The 15,620-nt window shown below is 41.4% G+C and overlaps 1 protein-coding gene across 10 annotated transcripts in view; it reads right to left on the bottom strand.

The window, feature by feature from the left end:
* Window positions 1–15,620, bottom strand: part of Nsun7 (NOP2/Sun RNA methyltransferase family member 7) — a 70,000-nt gene that overhangs the window by 29,796 nt on the left and 24,584 nt on the right. For 3 of the 10 annotated variants that reach the window (XM_076938586.1, XM_076938585.1, XM_076938587.1), the window contains 3 exons: window positions 9,308–9,708; window positions 6,712–6,770; window positions 6,055–6,185 (listed from right to left, as the gene is read on the bottom strand). In XM_076938586.1, coding sequence (XP_076794701.1) covers window positions 6,055–6,185; window positions 6,712–6,770; window positions 9,308–9,620 — 503 coding nt within the window. In that variant the 5' untranslated portion in view covers window positions 9,621–9,708. Of the gene's footprint in view, window positions 1–6,054; window positions 6,186–6,711; window positions 6,771–9,307; window positions 9,709–10,036; window positions 10,521–15,620 lie in introns of those variants that run through there. The other 7 variants (XM_034509158.2, XM_076938589.1, XM_076938583.1 and 4 more) reach the window with 7 other exon arrangements.

Genomic DNA, 15,620 nt, shown 5'->3' with positions numbered 1-15,620 from the left:
ACCCTAATTTTTCCTCTAGCAGTTTAGGAGTTTCAGGTCTTAAAATTCTTGATTCAGTTGGATTTGATTTTTGTGCAGAGTAAGAAAGGGGATCTGATTTTATTCTTCAATATGTAGATATCTAGTTTCCCCAGCACCATTTGTAGAAGAGCCTATTTTTTTTGTGTGTGTATGTTTGACATTTGCCAAATGTTAGGAGGCTCTATGCAGTAGCATGAACTCGATGTCTGGTTCTTTATCCTAGTCCACTGGTCTACGAATCTTTTGTCATAGTGCCATGCTGTTTTTATTTGTGTGTTTCTGTGTCGCGCCCCCCGCTAAATCAGCAAGGAAGACACGACAAACCGGATCCTTCTCAACAGCCTTTATTGGAAGTGCTCTTTTAGATTTCTGGGAGAGACTGACTCGAATGCCCAGAACGGGCTGTTTATATACCCTCAGCCCTGGGCGGGGCAAAGCGCATGGAGGTGCTCGATTGGTCAATTTGCAGTGCCTCATATGCATACACCTCAGCATACCCTGCCCGGGAGGGGGTGATTGGCCAGGTTCGTGGTACCCTAGTGGTACCTCATTTGCATGCCCCGTTTGGGAGGGGCTGGAGTCAAATTCCTAAGTATTGGTAAGCTCTGGTAGTTCTACCTGAGCCTAAGCAGCCGCCATCTTGGATTGCGTGTCAGAGCGGCTGACTTGTGAATGCCAGTCAAAGCGGCAGCTCTGTCAGCCGCTTTGAGGTGGGGGTGGGGGGGTTGCCATTTCCCTCAGCTGGCAGCCGCTTTGAGTCGGCTTCACTAAGCCGCTTTACTAAGCCGACAGACCTGCGGTGCCTTTAGCCCACCATCAGGTCAGCTGCTTACATCTCTGCATTATAATTTGAAATCAAGTATGGTGATAACTTCCAGCAATATTCTTTTGGCTCAGGATTACTTTGGCTACCCAGAGTCTCTTACATTTCTGGGTGAAATTTAATATTGCTTTTTTTCAATTTCTGTGAAGAATACCACTGGAATTTTGATTGGGTCTGCATTTATTGGGTAGATTGCTTTTGGTAGGGTGGCCATTGTTACAACATTTCTACCAACCCATGGACATGGAAGGTCATCCCATCTTCTAGTGACTTCTTCAATTTTTTTCTTCAGGGTCTTGAAGTTTTCACTGTAGAAGTCTTTTTACTTCTTGGTTAGGTTCCACTTTTTTGTTTGTTTGTGTTTGTTTTTTAAACGCTATTACGGATGGGCCTATTTCAGATTTCTTTCTCAGTATGTTTGTCATTGGTATGTAGGAAATCCACCTATCTCTGTGTATTTATCTTGTATCCTGTAATTTTGCTGGAAGTATTTTATCAGCTCTAGGGATTTTCTAGTGGAGTTTCTTTTGTATAGAATCATCTGACAATATGGATAATTTGACTCCCTCTTCTCCTATTTGTAGTCTTTACTTCACTCTCTTGCTACTGAAGCTAAGACTTTGCATACTATATTTAATAGGAGTGGGGATGGCAAAACCTGGTCTTATTCCAGATTTTAGTGTGACTGCTTCAAATACAAAACATTATTCCAATGTCCCTATAGTTGTGGAGATATCCTTTGTTTCCCAATGTGTGATCTGATTTAGAGAATGTTCACTGGGCTTCTGAGATGAGTGTATGTTCTGTGGTGTTGGCAGGCCCAGTCTCACTCTCTCTCTGCCTCCAACTTGCAGATAAGACCAAAGCTTCCAGCACTGCTCTGCACCATGCCTGCCTGCTGCCATGCTCCCCATGATGGTTGAGGACCCACTCTCTGATGCTGTAAACAAGCCCCTAAGAGCCCCCGATTAAAGTGCTTTCTTTTATAAGTTGCCTTGGTCATGACACCTCATCACAGCAATGATGGAAATGAACATTCAATAGTCAAAGAACAAGTCCAGTGGAAAGGCCCAGCCGTGAGATGGGTCACGCAATGGTCACAGCTGTAGTCTTTAGAAATTTTCTAAAATACATTTTTCTAAGCCCTTTTGGCTTATAATATTTCTGTTTACTAACTTCTATCCTGACACTTGCCTTTCTGTGTGACTTGGTCCTTTTGATGATAAGAAAAAAAAATATCTGAGCAAAAGTAATTTACCTGCATAGTTAGCTTAATATCCACAAATCATTTAATATGCATTACCACTTAGAATAAAGAAAAAAAGTCACTGCCCCTTCCAAAACTGATCTCTGCTGTCTTAATTCAGCAAGATGGCTGTTTTCTACTTCCTGTATTACAAGTTGGAAAGTCCCTCTAGGTGTGAGGCCAAGACTGTTCTAAGGCTCAAATTACTCTTTTTTTTTTTTTTTTTTTTTTTTTTTTTTTTTTTTTTTGTCCTCTCAGGGATCAGATTTCTATGTTGTTTCTTGTATAACAGCTAGAATTCCTTACCTCATTTATTTTACACATTTTCTAAATGTCCATGATATTCTGTTTTGACTGCAGAGTTACATCTTAAAGTATACTACTCTATCAAGGTGGTGCATAGCTATAATCTCAACAACTGAGAGGCTGGAGGCAAAGCAGTCATGAGTTCAAGACCAGACTCAACTACACAAGTTTAAGGGGCTATCCTGGGCTACAGCAGACCTTGCCTCAAAGATAAGCAAATTACTTTACTTGCCCTATGGAACAGATCATGGGGAAGCAAGAATTATAATCAGAGAATCCAATGGAGAGTCTAATTCATAGCACATGGATTTTGGACAGCAGTAGTAAAACTGCAAATAAATGAATGGATTCATCATGTGTTTTGGAATCGGAGTCAGTGGACTTGACACATTAGCCATCACAGAGTATAGCAGAGGGGAGGGGAGGGGCGCTGAACCGAGTATTTAGGTAGATGGTAGTGCCTTAACTGTAACATGGAAGACTTGAGGTTGAACGGTTTGGAAATCCTCTGACAGGAATTTAGAACTGATAAGTTAGTCTAAGAAAAGAAACTAGCCATACAACTGTACCATATAGATGCAGGCACGAGGGCCAACAACAGGACTTCCCCAGCGTGGGCTAGGGAAGTGGAGTAGAAGACAGAACACGAAAGAGAATGAAACAGAAACTAAGAGAGAAACAATAAGGAAAAGATAAAGAGCCCAGAGTCCTTCTACCTTTCCGATTCCCAATCTTGTCTCTTCCTAATCTCCATTCTTGCTCAAGCTAACTGGCACAGCCTCCCCAAAGCTAAGAACCTTAATTAAAATACTTTGGTTTTGCTTGGCATAGTAGCACTTGCTGACTGAGGTAGAGTCACCTGAGCTCAGGAGTTTGAAACCAACCTCAGCAACACAGCTCAAAAAAAAAAAAAAAAAAAAAGATACTGTAGTTATATCTTTTAAGAAGATTTTAATTTTTAAAAATTATTTGTATGTGTATTTGAGAAGGGGGCATTTGTGCACATGAGTGTAACCTGGTAAAGGTCAGAAGATGACATCAGATCCTCGGAGCTAACCAAGTGGGTGCTCAGAACTGAATTCAGGTCCTCTGTATGTGCTCTTAACACTGCTCCATCTCTCCAGCCCCCATGTGCCTTTATCTTCATACATACATTTTTCTTGCATTGCTCTGCTGTTCTCTGCAACTCAGTCATTAAATGCAGGCATTTCTTACATAGTATATTGTGTCTTGTGTATAAATAACGAATATGAATGCAACTAATTTTGGATACAGTTTGCATTTTATGAAGGTTTTAAAGAACAGGGTCTCACTGTGTAGCCCATGCTGGCCTGGCATATACAATTCCTCTGTCTCAGTTTCCCATGTACTGGGATTACAGGAATGGACCACTAGACCTGGTTTTACATAAACCTGGGGTGGGGCTAGAGAGTATACTGGTAGCAGTGCAACCAGATCCATGTTAGTATCCAAAGGATGGCGCTGTATATTGAGAGGAAAAGGAAATGTGAGGTTCAAAAGTCCTTAATTAAGCAGTAATACTTAATCTGATCTCTCTGGCTTCATAAGCCAGGCCTTGGCTAGTGTTGTCACCTAGTCTGTTACTGATGAGGTCACACACTGGTCTTTCTTGTAGTGCTGTGGCTTTCCTGGCTAACTCAGGTAACCTGAACTCCCATTAGCCAGCCTGAGACTACGTTGTGATGGCCATGATAATTTCTTAATCCCTGACTATATCAAAGAGAGACCCAGCAAAGCACAAGAAGACTGTTCTTTCTACAAGATTGATGTTGCTACACTCTGGTACTAAAGTTCAATAATTAATATAACATAACAACAAATAGTATAATAACAAAGGCTATACCTGGGCCAGCGACATGGCTTGGTGGGTAAAGTTTGACCCTTAAATCCTATGGTGGAAGAAGCAACCCGCAGAAGCAGCTCTGGCTTTCATACACATGCTTGGCATATGAGCCTCTGCATTCTCACACACACATCATATGCACACCGTGATATTAAATACAAATTTAAACCTATACCTAGCAGTTTATCGGAATATGATTGTGTGCCTCCAAAGCAAAATATCAGAGAGTAGGTAATTCACAAAGAACAGAAGCACATTTCTGCTGGGAAGTCCAGGGATCACATTGTAGCAGAAAGGACAAGTCAAAGAGTAAAAATTCATTCAGATACTTTTTGTGTATGTGCTGAAGATTGAACTCAGGACCTTAGACATGTTAGGAAAGCACGTTTCTACTGAACTGCACTCCAGCTTCTACAAACCTTCTACAAAGCTCCTACAAATGACTGCATTTCCAGGGGTGCCTGGGCAAGCCTGTAATCCCAGCATTTGGGAGGTGGCAGGAGGATCAGAAGTTCAAAGTTGTTCTCAGCTATGTAAACAGTTCCAAGCTATTCTGGGCTATAGGAGAACCCATTTCAAAAGGGCTGGGGGGAACAGGGACAGGAAGATGGCTGAGTAGGTAAATGCATAGTATACGGACACGAGGACCTACGTTCAAACCCCCAGCACCCACATAAAAAAAGCCAGATGCAGCATCCCTTGCCTGTAATTCTAATGCTCAGCAAGCAGAGGCAGGAGGATTGCTGGGACTTGATGACCCAACCATTTTCACCAAATCAGTGAGCTCCAGGGTCAGTGAGACATCCCATGTCTTAAAATAAGGAACAGAGTCATTGAGAAAGGCATCTGAAACGGACCACTAACCTTCACAGGTATGCACCTGTACGTACACGTACACACACACACACATACACACATACACACACACACACACACACACACACACACGGCCCTAATGATTAAAGCACCCCTCACAAGGTTTTACATCCAAACACTGCTACATGAGAATTAAATTGTCAACATCCGAATTCTGGGGACACCTTCAAGACATAACACATAGTAATATTTGTCATGCACTGACCACTTACCATCAATTCTAACTTCACTAGTAATCTGTTATCTTTCCTTCCTAACCACCCTCTGACATAAGTGCTTAGCCACGTGGCAGTCCCTGTTGATATTTAGGATAAAGAAGAAACTAAAACACAGTAGTTTGTTCTTAACTAAACAGATTTTTTTTTTCAATTTGGCAGAACAATGAATTCTTGTATAGTGTTAGAATTTCTCATTTGTTATATGTTAGATTTTTTTAAAGGCTGTTAATTGCCGGGTGGTGGTGGCGCACACCTTTAATCCCAGCACTTGGGAGGCAGAGGCAGGCGGATTTCTGAGTTCGAGGCCAACCTGGTCTACAGAGTGAGTTCCAGAACAGCCAGGACTACACAGAGAAACCCTGTCTCGAAAAACCACCAAAAAAAAAAAAAAAAAAAAAAAAAGGCTGTTAATTAAGGAAACAAAAGTAGTTTCAAATTAAATTTAGCTTAGACATATACTAAAACTATGAGACATTTGTAATAATTTCCCACATGTTTTACATTGGATCATGTAATTCAACATCTTATAACAATTTGATTTCAAGTTAAATATTTAAACTATTCATAACTGTTTGCAAAGGAACTCAAAACACTTGTATTTTTCCAAAATTTTTGAGACATAGGTATCTATAAATCATATTACATAAGCATTTCATAAATCAAAATGCTAACGTTAGTTTTATATGAATGTTCTTTTTACCTGTTTAGAAGAGTCTCTACTTCTTGAACTTCTGCGATGGTCTCTTCATCATTAGGAAGGACACGGGGCTGAAATTTTCTATCTTGGAAATCATACAGCATCACAACAATAAGACTGTTCAACCGATCTGCCTACCAAGAGGAAACACACATGAAGAAAACTGAAGAAACAATATCCGAGGGCTTGAGATATAACTCAGAGTAGAATGCTTGCATAGTATGAATGAAGCCTTAGGTTTGATTCTCCCAAACGTGAGAGTGAATATGGATGATAGCAATATTTTTGTTCTGTTATTTTTTATAACAGAATAAGAACATGATCATTTTTACATAGTATGATTAGATTTAGAAATAGAGAAGGTCTTCAAAAGAAAAAGTATCCAGTTTGAGAGGAAAACCTTCTCAAAAAAAACCAATTTGATGTATATGAGTCAAAGAGACAGAGCCTGGTAAACAGAGTGAGTTCCAGGACAGCCAGGGCTATACAGAGAAACCCTGTCTCGAAAAATGAAAACAAAAACAAAATGTAAGTCTTAGAAGTAGAAAAAATATTTTAAATAAGTCTCAACATAGTGCAAACTATTATTTAGATCTGAGGAGGTTTGCATACTTTCTCAACATAATGTGGCCAACTGATTCTAAAAGTTTATTTACTTACGATTGTGGTACTTGAGAAGATATAGCTATCTATTAATATACTTTCCAAAATATCTTGATCTGAAAGACAAGGGAAAAGCCTGCTACCCAAAATATCAAATCTGAAAAGAAAAGACTTTAAATTAAATATACTTTCTAAGTAATGTTGTAAAATTATGTTTATACCGAAAATACACCTCACCTGCTAATAAATCATAAATTACAACAGCGAGATGATATAGTTATAATCTCCATGAATCCTGCACACTTATGGTTTAGGTTCTACGTAGATTCAAAGCACTATCTGAATAATTAAAGTAGCCATAAAGGGATTCTAATCTTTAATTTATGACCTTTGAAAAACGTTAAAGAAGATAGAATTAATAATATTAAACAGTAGAGGGGCAGGAGAGGTGGCTGCACAGTTGAGAGTACTGGTTGCTCCTCCAGAGGTCCCTGGTTTGATTCCTGGGACCCAAACTGTGGCTCACAACTAGCTGTAATTCCATTCCCAAGGGAATTTGGTGCCCTCTTCTGGCTTCTGATGGCACTATACGCACAACCATGTACATGAAAATATTTAAAAATGTTAAACAACCTTCCTCTTTTCAGTTTCAAGTATTTCTGACATGTTGTAGTCATTATCAAGTATTAATGTTTTGTTCTGGGTTTTTGTTCTGCTTACGAGAGAGGTTAGTTTATTTGAACATCCTTGCTGGTGTTACTTATCAAGGCTTTTGCTAGCCTTATGATGGGAAGTGTTTGTCTTCCTCTATTCTTGCACACATCTTTTATTAGACACAATTCTAACTTAAGTATCTGATAAAACTCACTAATGAAGGCACAGATGAGGTATTTAATCTAAGACCCAAATGACAGGAGTTGCCATGTGAGAATTTGCGTAAGGACAGTAATCCAAACAGCAAAGAACAGAAAAACCACTTCATAGGTGCTGGATGGAATCTAGAAAACATATTTGTAAGTCTCCCCCAGGTTTGTGAGTACTTTTTGATATACTTAAACTATAAACATCATGTATGTTTTAATAAGGCAAACAGAAGTAAGCCCTAGCTTTAATTCATTCAACATTCATAAAAAAAAAAACCCAACTTATATAACTTATATATTGTAGACACTGGATTTCAGTTTTTCTTTGGGAAATGAGAAAATCAAAGAAGACTAATTTTGAAGTGGAGACTATAATTCTTATAGGAAATCTTTTGGGAAACATTGTACATATCTAAGCCACCAGCTTTGGAGACAAAGTAACATTCTCATTTCATTTATAAGGAAAATCTCTGTTTTTGGTCACAGAAGCTATAATTTCTATAAGTGTGATAGACTTCTGACTTGGAAGGAATGTGTAGGCTCTAAAACGTTGACCATGGGAGTGATTATAAAATCACAGGGGCAGAATGAAGGAAAGCAGTACATGATTCCGGCAGTGCCACACTTGGTTTTTAGGACTCTTGCAAAAACAGTCATCTCTGACTGCCTTCGGTACTGTGCAGGAGGCATTAACTTTAGATGTCTAAAGTTATATAACATTCTTGCTCTGAAATATCAGTTTAAATAATAGCTATACCTTATTCAATGTATTCTATGTTTGGGGCATGTGAAAGAGACTTGACACCCATATAAATAAAATAAAAATAAATCTACAAAGAATATATATATATATATATATATATATATATATATATATATATATATATACACTTTGGCAGCTCTCCTCATAGTAGCAGTAGCTGGTTATGTCCTGTCTACAGTTTTCCTTACACTTGGAAGTTGGCAGTTAACTACCATGAAGGAGCTCTGGAAATTTGAGTCTAGCACTTTGGAGGCAAATTAGAAAGGAGAATCCTACTTAAATTTGGCACTCCAAATTAAAACTATTGGCTAAGAATTAAATAATCTTGATTGGGTTGACTTAGTTGTAGTATTTACTGCTTAAAGACTGTACTTTTCTTCTTCTGTCTCTCTGCAGTCCCCCTTGAGTGTGTCATGCCTCATGAACTTAAAATACAAGGTATAACTACACAAGAACATAGTGGAACTACATGGGGGGGATGATTAAAGTGTAGATCCCTACTCTTCCCATTAATGGAACTGTTTCCTGGTTTCATTGATGTTTGTTCTTTTTCTTTTCTTTTTGAGAAGGGCCTGGCTCTATAGACCATCCTGGCTTGGAACTGCAAATTCTCAAGGCTTCGCAGCTGGGATTACAGTCCTATACAACCATGTTGGCTTCTGTTCATTTTAACGTATACCTATCCAAGGACAATGCAGTAAAACTCTCTAGTTTCCCTTAGGACGCCTTCATTTTTAGACTGTTGTTTTTAACCAAAGATACACACATGACTAAAAAATGGCATGTTTGAGGGGCTAGGCTGCATTCTACATTCCTTGCTTTCTCCCCCATTACGCCCCCTCTCCTAGCCTGCCTCCCTCCCCCCACCCTTGCTCCCCACAGCTCCCCCACCCCCCCCACCCCGCCTCCTGAAACAGAATCTCACTCTGTGGCCCAGGTTGGCCTTGAACTGAGAGCATAAGCCACCACGACTGGCTTTGCTATTTTCTTTTAGCTAGCGCTGACCTTCAGAACTGGTATTACTCACACTTCAGGGTACTGAAAGCCAACTCATAAGACAAACGCTGAAAAGATTCATCCTCAGAGTGGGTCGAGGAGGTCTGCAGGGGTTCACTTCCGTAATTTATTATGACTTTATCTGGCGACCTTTGGATTCGAATACCCTGAAAAATGTTCGCTGCCATAACGTACACGGAGTCTGGATAGCTAGGTTTTTCTAAGACAATTGAAGATTTTCCCTTGTCGACTACATCCCCTGACATCTCCAGGGAAGCGAGTTGGGAGATCCCCTCCATATTTTCTTCGCCAAAAAAGTCCATGTCACTCTTTGGCTCCTGCATGTTTGCCCCTGATGTCAATAACTCAAGCTTCAGGTTCAATTCAGGTGGTCCAGGGAGATTGCTATTCTTGTAGTCTTAAGCATCGTCTCTGAGAAAAGAAAAGGTTCTCTTGGTAAATCTCTTTTTCTACAGCATCTCTCTTGATGACCTCTTTCTTGTGACCTTATAGACTGGCAAGTACTAACCCATCGGAACATCCCATACTTCCAACTACAAGGAAAACTTGTACTCGGGGATGGAAGGGACATCTGGAGAACCTCACCGACCACCACCACCACCACCACCACCACCACCACCACCACCACCACCACCACCACCACCACCACCACCACCACCCCAGAGTGATAAAGGACAGATCCGCTAGGTCCCCCTGGCCTCGCATCCTCAGCATCCAAAGGAGTTAAAGGTCCTATCACCTTCTCCATGAATCCGCCCTTCTCTGGAGTTAGGATGTTTCCCGGGGCTCTGGGGCTGAAGACGCGGCAGCCTCTGCTCTTGGGGCGATGGAGGCGGTACCAGCCCTCGGGAGCCCCGGGAGGCCGCGGCCCGCGGAGGCCGTTTGGTTCAAGTGCAGCCACACCACCCGCCGGGTTCGGGCGGGGCGGGGGTAAAGCGCTCGGCGCCCGCGCCAGCTAGGTTCGAGGGTCCCTGAGGGAGACGCTGCCTCCTGGGGCGCGCCCGCGTGCTCGGGGGACACTGCTCAGGCCTGGCGCTCGGCTCTCTCGGGGTCCCGGAAAGAAGGCGGAGCTCTGGGTCCCTGAGGGGACGCTTCTGGTGACCGCCCTGGAGCTCGCCCTAGTGGGTACGGCAGCAGGGAGCAAGGAGCTGGGTCCACACACAGGACCCTGGATGCGGAAATTTCCGCCAAGTCTCCCAGAGGCGTGGGCGTGTCCCACAGGGTGCCTGGATCTCCATGGCAACGGAGGGGGGCTGCGTGTGGCTATGCTTCAGGCTTTCCTTGGGGGATCTAGCAGAAGTGACTCTTCACCAGTTTCTTGTATTTTCGCTGGCGGGTGACAGCCGTTCAGTCCCTCTTGAAAGCTCAGGCCAGGGTTCCTGAGCACTCTGGCTTGGTCTCCTTCATTAAACACTTAGAGATATTTTGAAAGTAGGTAGTGTAGTTCCGGAGGTTTAACTCTCAGGCACCTGAAGCCCCATTAAAATGCAGATGGCTGGACCAATCATCAGTGATTCTGAGTCTAGGCATGGGACTCAAGTGTTTCTTTTCTTTTTCTTTTTGTGGTAACTCTGGTAATCCCTGTGCAATTAGCCCAAAGACCACAGCATGGAGGACCATTTTTCATTTTTTCTGCCGTGCAGTATCTTACTAACTCAGTAAACCTTTGAGAAAGGCAAGGTCTTCCCGTAGGTGGCCCCTGTTACTTTAATTGCTTGGGATTTTTAAGGTTGTCTACACACTCGTGCGTGTGTGTGTGTGTGTGTGTGTGTGTGTGTGTGTTATTGCTTCCCATTGTGGTCTCCCTTTCTTCCCTCCACTCTGGCCTCCTTTTGCTCTCCTCTCACTTCCCTCTGCACCCTCCCCCAACTCCAAACTCAGATCCTGATTTTTCTACCTCACCCTCCCTAGAGCTGGGATCAGAGGCCTGCACTCCAGAATGTAAATTTAGTTGCTAAGCCAGAGATTTAAAATAACAGTGGGCTTAAACCCAATGGAAAGTTGACACCCAAGACCCTGTTGGCACTGGCTTGGTGGTACTGGCCTTTAATCTCAGCACTTAGGAGGCAGAGGCAGACAGATCTTCATGAGCCCAGCCTGGTCTGTACAGGAAGTTCCAGGCCAAGCCAGATTACATAGGCAGATTAATCATCCTCATCTGCATCTCTGTTCCCTCCCCCATACCCTCCCCCCCCAATCTTCTCCTCAACTTGTTGGTCTGACTCTCCTACACAAAGTCACCAGGGACCCAGGCTCCTCCTAGGGGTTTCACCCAAGGACTATGTCTTTGTCAAGTTAGTGTAAAATGGCTCATCCCAAGTCCACTTGCAGGCAGTGATAAAGGGGAAAAGGGGGAGGAAGACAGCGTGCCCATACCTTCCAAGGGTGGGACTAGAAAGATGCACACATCACTTTGCTTGGTTTCCACTCCAGAATTAGTCACAGAGTTATGCTTTAATAACAAAGGCTGGGAAATGCATCCAACTAAAACTCAAGGGAACTATTCCTGTGAGCGAAGGCGGGAATTCACAATGACAGAAAAGTGTTCTTCTGTTATATGCATACTTCTTCCCCCTGATTTGAACAAGTATTTATTAAATCTTACTTTCTGCTTGTCATTGTGTTCAGCACTGGAAGCAGACAGCAAACAAACAGACAGGACCAGGAATGATGTGACAGTAGGGGAACTCAGATTCTGGCACCCTTCATTTTTCATTATACCTGTGCACATACCTATTTTGACCTTCTTTCTTTCTAGATACAAAACACACACTCTAAAATAGTTCTGCTAGACCTTTATCTTCATTTCATTACATACCTCCTTTTTCTAAGATGCTGAGCAAAACGCTACACGGTCACAGAGATTACAGATATGGAAGGTCGCTTGGAGGTCATAATATGATTTACTGTGTATCTGTCACACAGTGTACAGTCTAATCTGTAGGGACTGTGAGATACTAGATAGCTATAAACTTTTAAGTATTGCCTTTCAGAATATAATTTGAAGAACTTCTTTTTATATGGTAGTTCAATGTGTGCTGTATTGAAAATGAGACTGGGTAAGAAAAGCCATACTTTCTAAGCAGAGCGCAGGCAAGTAGCTGTGTTAGTAAAGTCATGGTTACTATAGTCCGCTTCCTCAGCTCTTCCGGTTTATGGCCTCATTGTGGACTTGCTGTACTGGAAGTGAAGGCTACAGAAAAACATATTAAATTTCAGTGTATAGCACGAACAAGTAACCATAGGGATAAGTCTATGCATTCAGTTGTTGTGAAAGTTGGGTAATAAAAAAAATAGGTAGTCTTTGTCTAAACTCTGTAACATGATCAGAACATTAGTGTGGAGATGATACAGAATTCAAAATTAAGACATCTAGGGCTTTCTGCCTGCTAAAGAAACTTAAAGAATGCTTTCCCTCAAGAGGTAGAATATTTGAAATATTTATATATTAACATTCCTTACATTTGACTGCGAGTACTAGAATAATTTATCCATGTAATATTTGATTACTTGCTTAAATTTAATATGGACATAGAAAACTATGACCGGGAGCTAGAGAGATGGCTCAGTGGTTAAGAGCACTGGCTGCTCTTCCAGAAGACTTGAGGGTTCAATTCCCAGCACCTACATGGCAGCTCTCAACTGTCTATGACTCCAGTTTCAGGGGATCTGACTCTCATACAGATTACATACAGGCAAAACACATATGAACACAAAATACATTTTTAAAAATTTTTAAAAAGAAGAAAGTTATGTCCAGTTCCACTGGTGCATGCTATAGAAGGCAGAAGAAATACGAGATGTGAAGGGTTTAAATGAGTTATCTTAAACACTGGGCCTCAACTTACTATTGATTCTTGAAAATAGCATTATTTGTCTTTTCCAGTATAAGATTTTTATTATTTGGGAATTTCACATAATACACAACAATCCGACTCATTTCCCAATCCTCCCAGGTCTTCCCTTCCACCTTTGTGACCTCCTCCCCCAAAAGAAGAAGAGGAGGAGAAGAAAAAGATCAGGAGAAGGGAGGGAGGGAGGAGGAAGGGAGGAAGAGGAGGAGAAGTAAGAGGAAGAGGAGAAGAAAAAGAACAGGAGGAGGAAGAGGAAAAGTTGGAGGAAGATGAGGAGGAGGTAGAGGAAGAAACAACTCAAATCTGTGTTGCCCATATTCTCACTGGAGCATGGTCAAATTCCCAGTGGCCAGCCCCTTAACCAACACTGATTTCTCCCCACTCCACCACCACCACCCACCCTGCCAGAAGCCATGAATTGTGGAGAGGAGGGCTACACTACAGCGTCCTTATGATGTTTAAGCATTCTCGTCCATGGCTTCTCGTCTAGGCTGGTGGGTTTTTTTGTTTTTGTTTTGTTTTGTTTTGTTTTGTTCTGAGGGTGTGAGCGAGCTGTGTGTAGCCATGGTCACAGAAGCCTATGTCTTTCTCCCTTGTGAGTCTTCAGTCATCGACATCACTGCAAAGCATATTGTTTATTGTTTTGTTTTGAGACAGGGTCTCACCATATAGTTCCAGCTGGGCTGGAACTCACAGAGATCCAGCCTCTGCCTCCTCTGCAGAGGGGAAGGTGCATGCCACCACACCCAGCACGTGGTTAACTTCCGTTACTGCACTTTTTGTCCTCCCTTCTTTTCACGTGTCCAACAGATTCATTTTTTAAAGGCATGGATTAAGAAGAAGAGATAACATGGAACACAGAAGTATAAGATAAATAACAATATTTTTGTGGCATTATGTTATAACCACAACAAAATAATATAGAGAATGCCCTGTATGTACAAAACCCAGTAAGTTAAAAATGTGTTCCTTTAACATGGCTAATCGTGGCAAGTCTAAAAATTCTACTGATCAATAATCTCGTTAGGAGAGATAACTGTACGTGGTGTACTCTTATCCTTTCCTTTCTCTGTAAGCCTAGGTTGACCTTGAGTTTTGTGTGTTGCTAAGGACGACATTAAACTTCTAATCCTCCTGCCTTAATCCTCTCAAATGCTGGGATTACAGGTGTATCACCACACCAAGTTGATATGGGGCTGGGTACTGAACCCAGAGCTTCACGCATGCTAGACAAACATTCTACCCACTGAGCTATATCTCCTGGGTATGTTTTGGTTTTAAAAAGTCAAAATATTCTGGCATCTGCATTTTATTCACTTTATGAAAAAGGTAAGATATGATATTTAATGAATATCTTTGCCCTAATATTAAGCATGTATAGTCTAATAGACACAGGACTCCCTTGAGAAATGTCAGAGCTTAGGATACACTGTCCGAGCATTTAATTATGCTTATAACTACAGAGAGGAAACGTGAAAATTTAAGTTATCATTTATTCTTCGTTTGAATTTTAAGTTTAAGAGTCATGTGACTGAATAAAGAAGTTGTGGCACAGAGAAAGGAAAACAAAACCAGAAAGAAGATGTAATGGCCCCCACAAACACACATACACCCACCATGGAATGTGATCAGACCACATGAAACCCTTCCATTTGCACAAAAATGGACAGAACCGAATCATGTCATGTTACAAGCAGGGTGTGTTTCAGACTGCAGCACAGGCGGGTGACTATACTGTATACAAGCTATATACTTATGTGTATACTTATACAGGTACTGACAAAGAACTAAAAGAGAGACTCAGACTACAAACATAAATGATAAAAAAAAAAAATAGAAATCCTAGTTACCCTGATTTGGTCATTACACATTATATATACACGTATCGAACCATTGGGAAATATGAAGAAGTGAAGGGTTCCAGGGAGAGTGGAGGGGGACAAGAGAGGGTTACGGAGGCTGCATATGGTCAAAATACATCATAGGCACATAAAAAAGAAATAGCACATAAATAGGTCCATAAATATGTGCCAATAGGCATGTTAGTGACAACAAAAGCCGAGGCCATGAAGCATGGTATGAAATGGTGGGAAGGCCTATTTAACATTTGTATAGAACTAAATAAACATTTTCTATTCCTCCGCCCCATGAAAAACTGATCAATGCGAACTAGACAATAAAAAACCCTCAATAAGATTTGTTACGAGGGCCAAACATATGTTCATTATAAATTGGATTTAGGGAGCCATCTGCTGGCAAATTGTTGTCTTTGATTTTTTTTTTTTTTTTAAATGGACTGTTTGGTTTTCCAGAAAACTGACCAGATGTCCTGTTAAATCTCAAGATATGTAATTTCTCAGCATTTAAGCACGCTAAGATGGTACACTATTTGTTCCACCATTGCCACCTTATTTTAAACACTTGTGACTCTGGAAAGGCTTCCTTGAACTCCACGCAGCATTTTTTGTT

The sequence above is a fragment of the Arvicanthis niloticus genome, chromosome 7 (genome assembly GCF_011762505.2).
Source record: "Arvicanthis niloticus isolate mArvNil1 chromosome 7, mArvNil1.pat.X, whole genome shotgun sequence".
Classification (NCBI taxonomy): domain Eukaryota; kingdom Metazoa; phylum Chordata; class Mammalia; order Rodentia; family Muridae; genus Arvicanthis; species Arvicanthis niloticus.
Note: the sequence above shows the minus strand (reverse complement) of the source record. Positions and strands in the feature narration are given on the sequence as shown.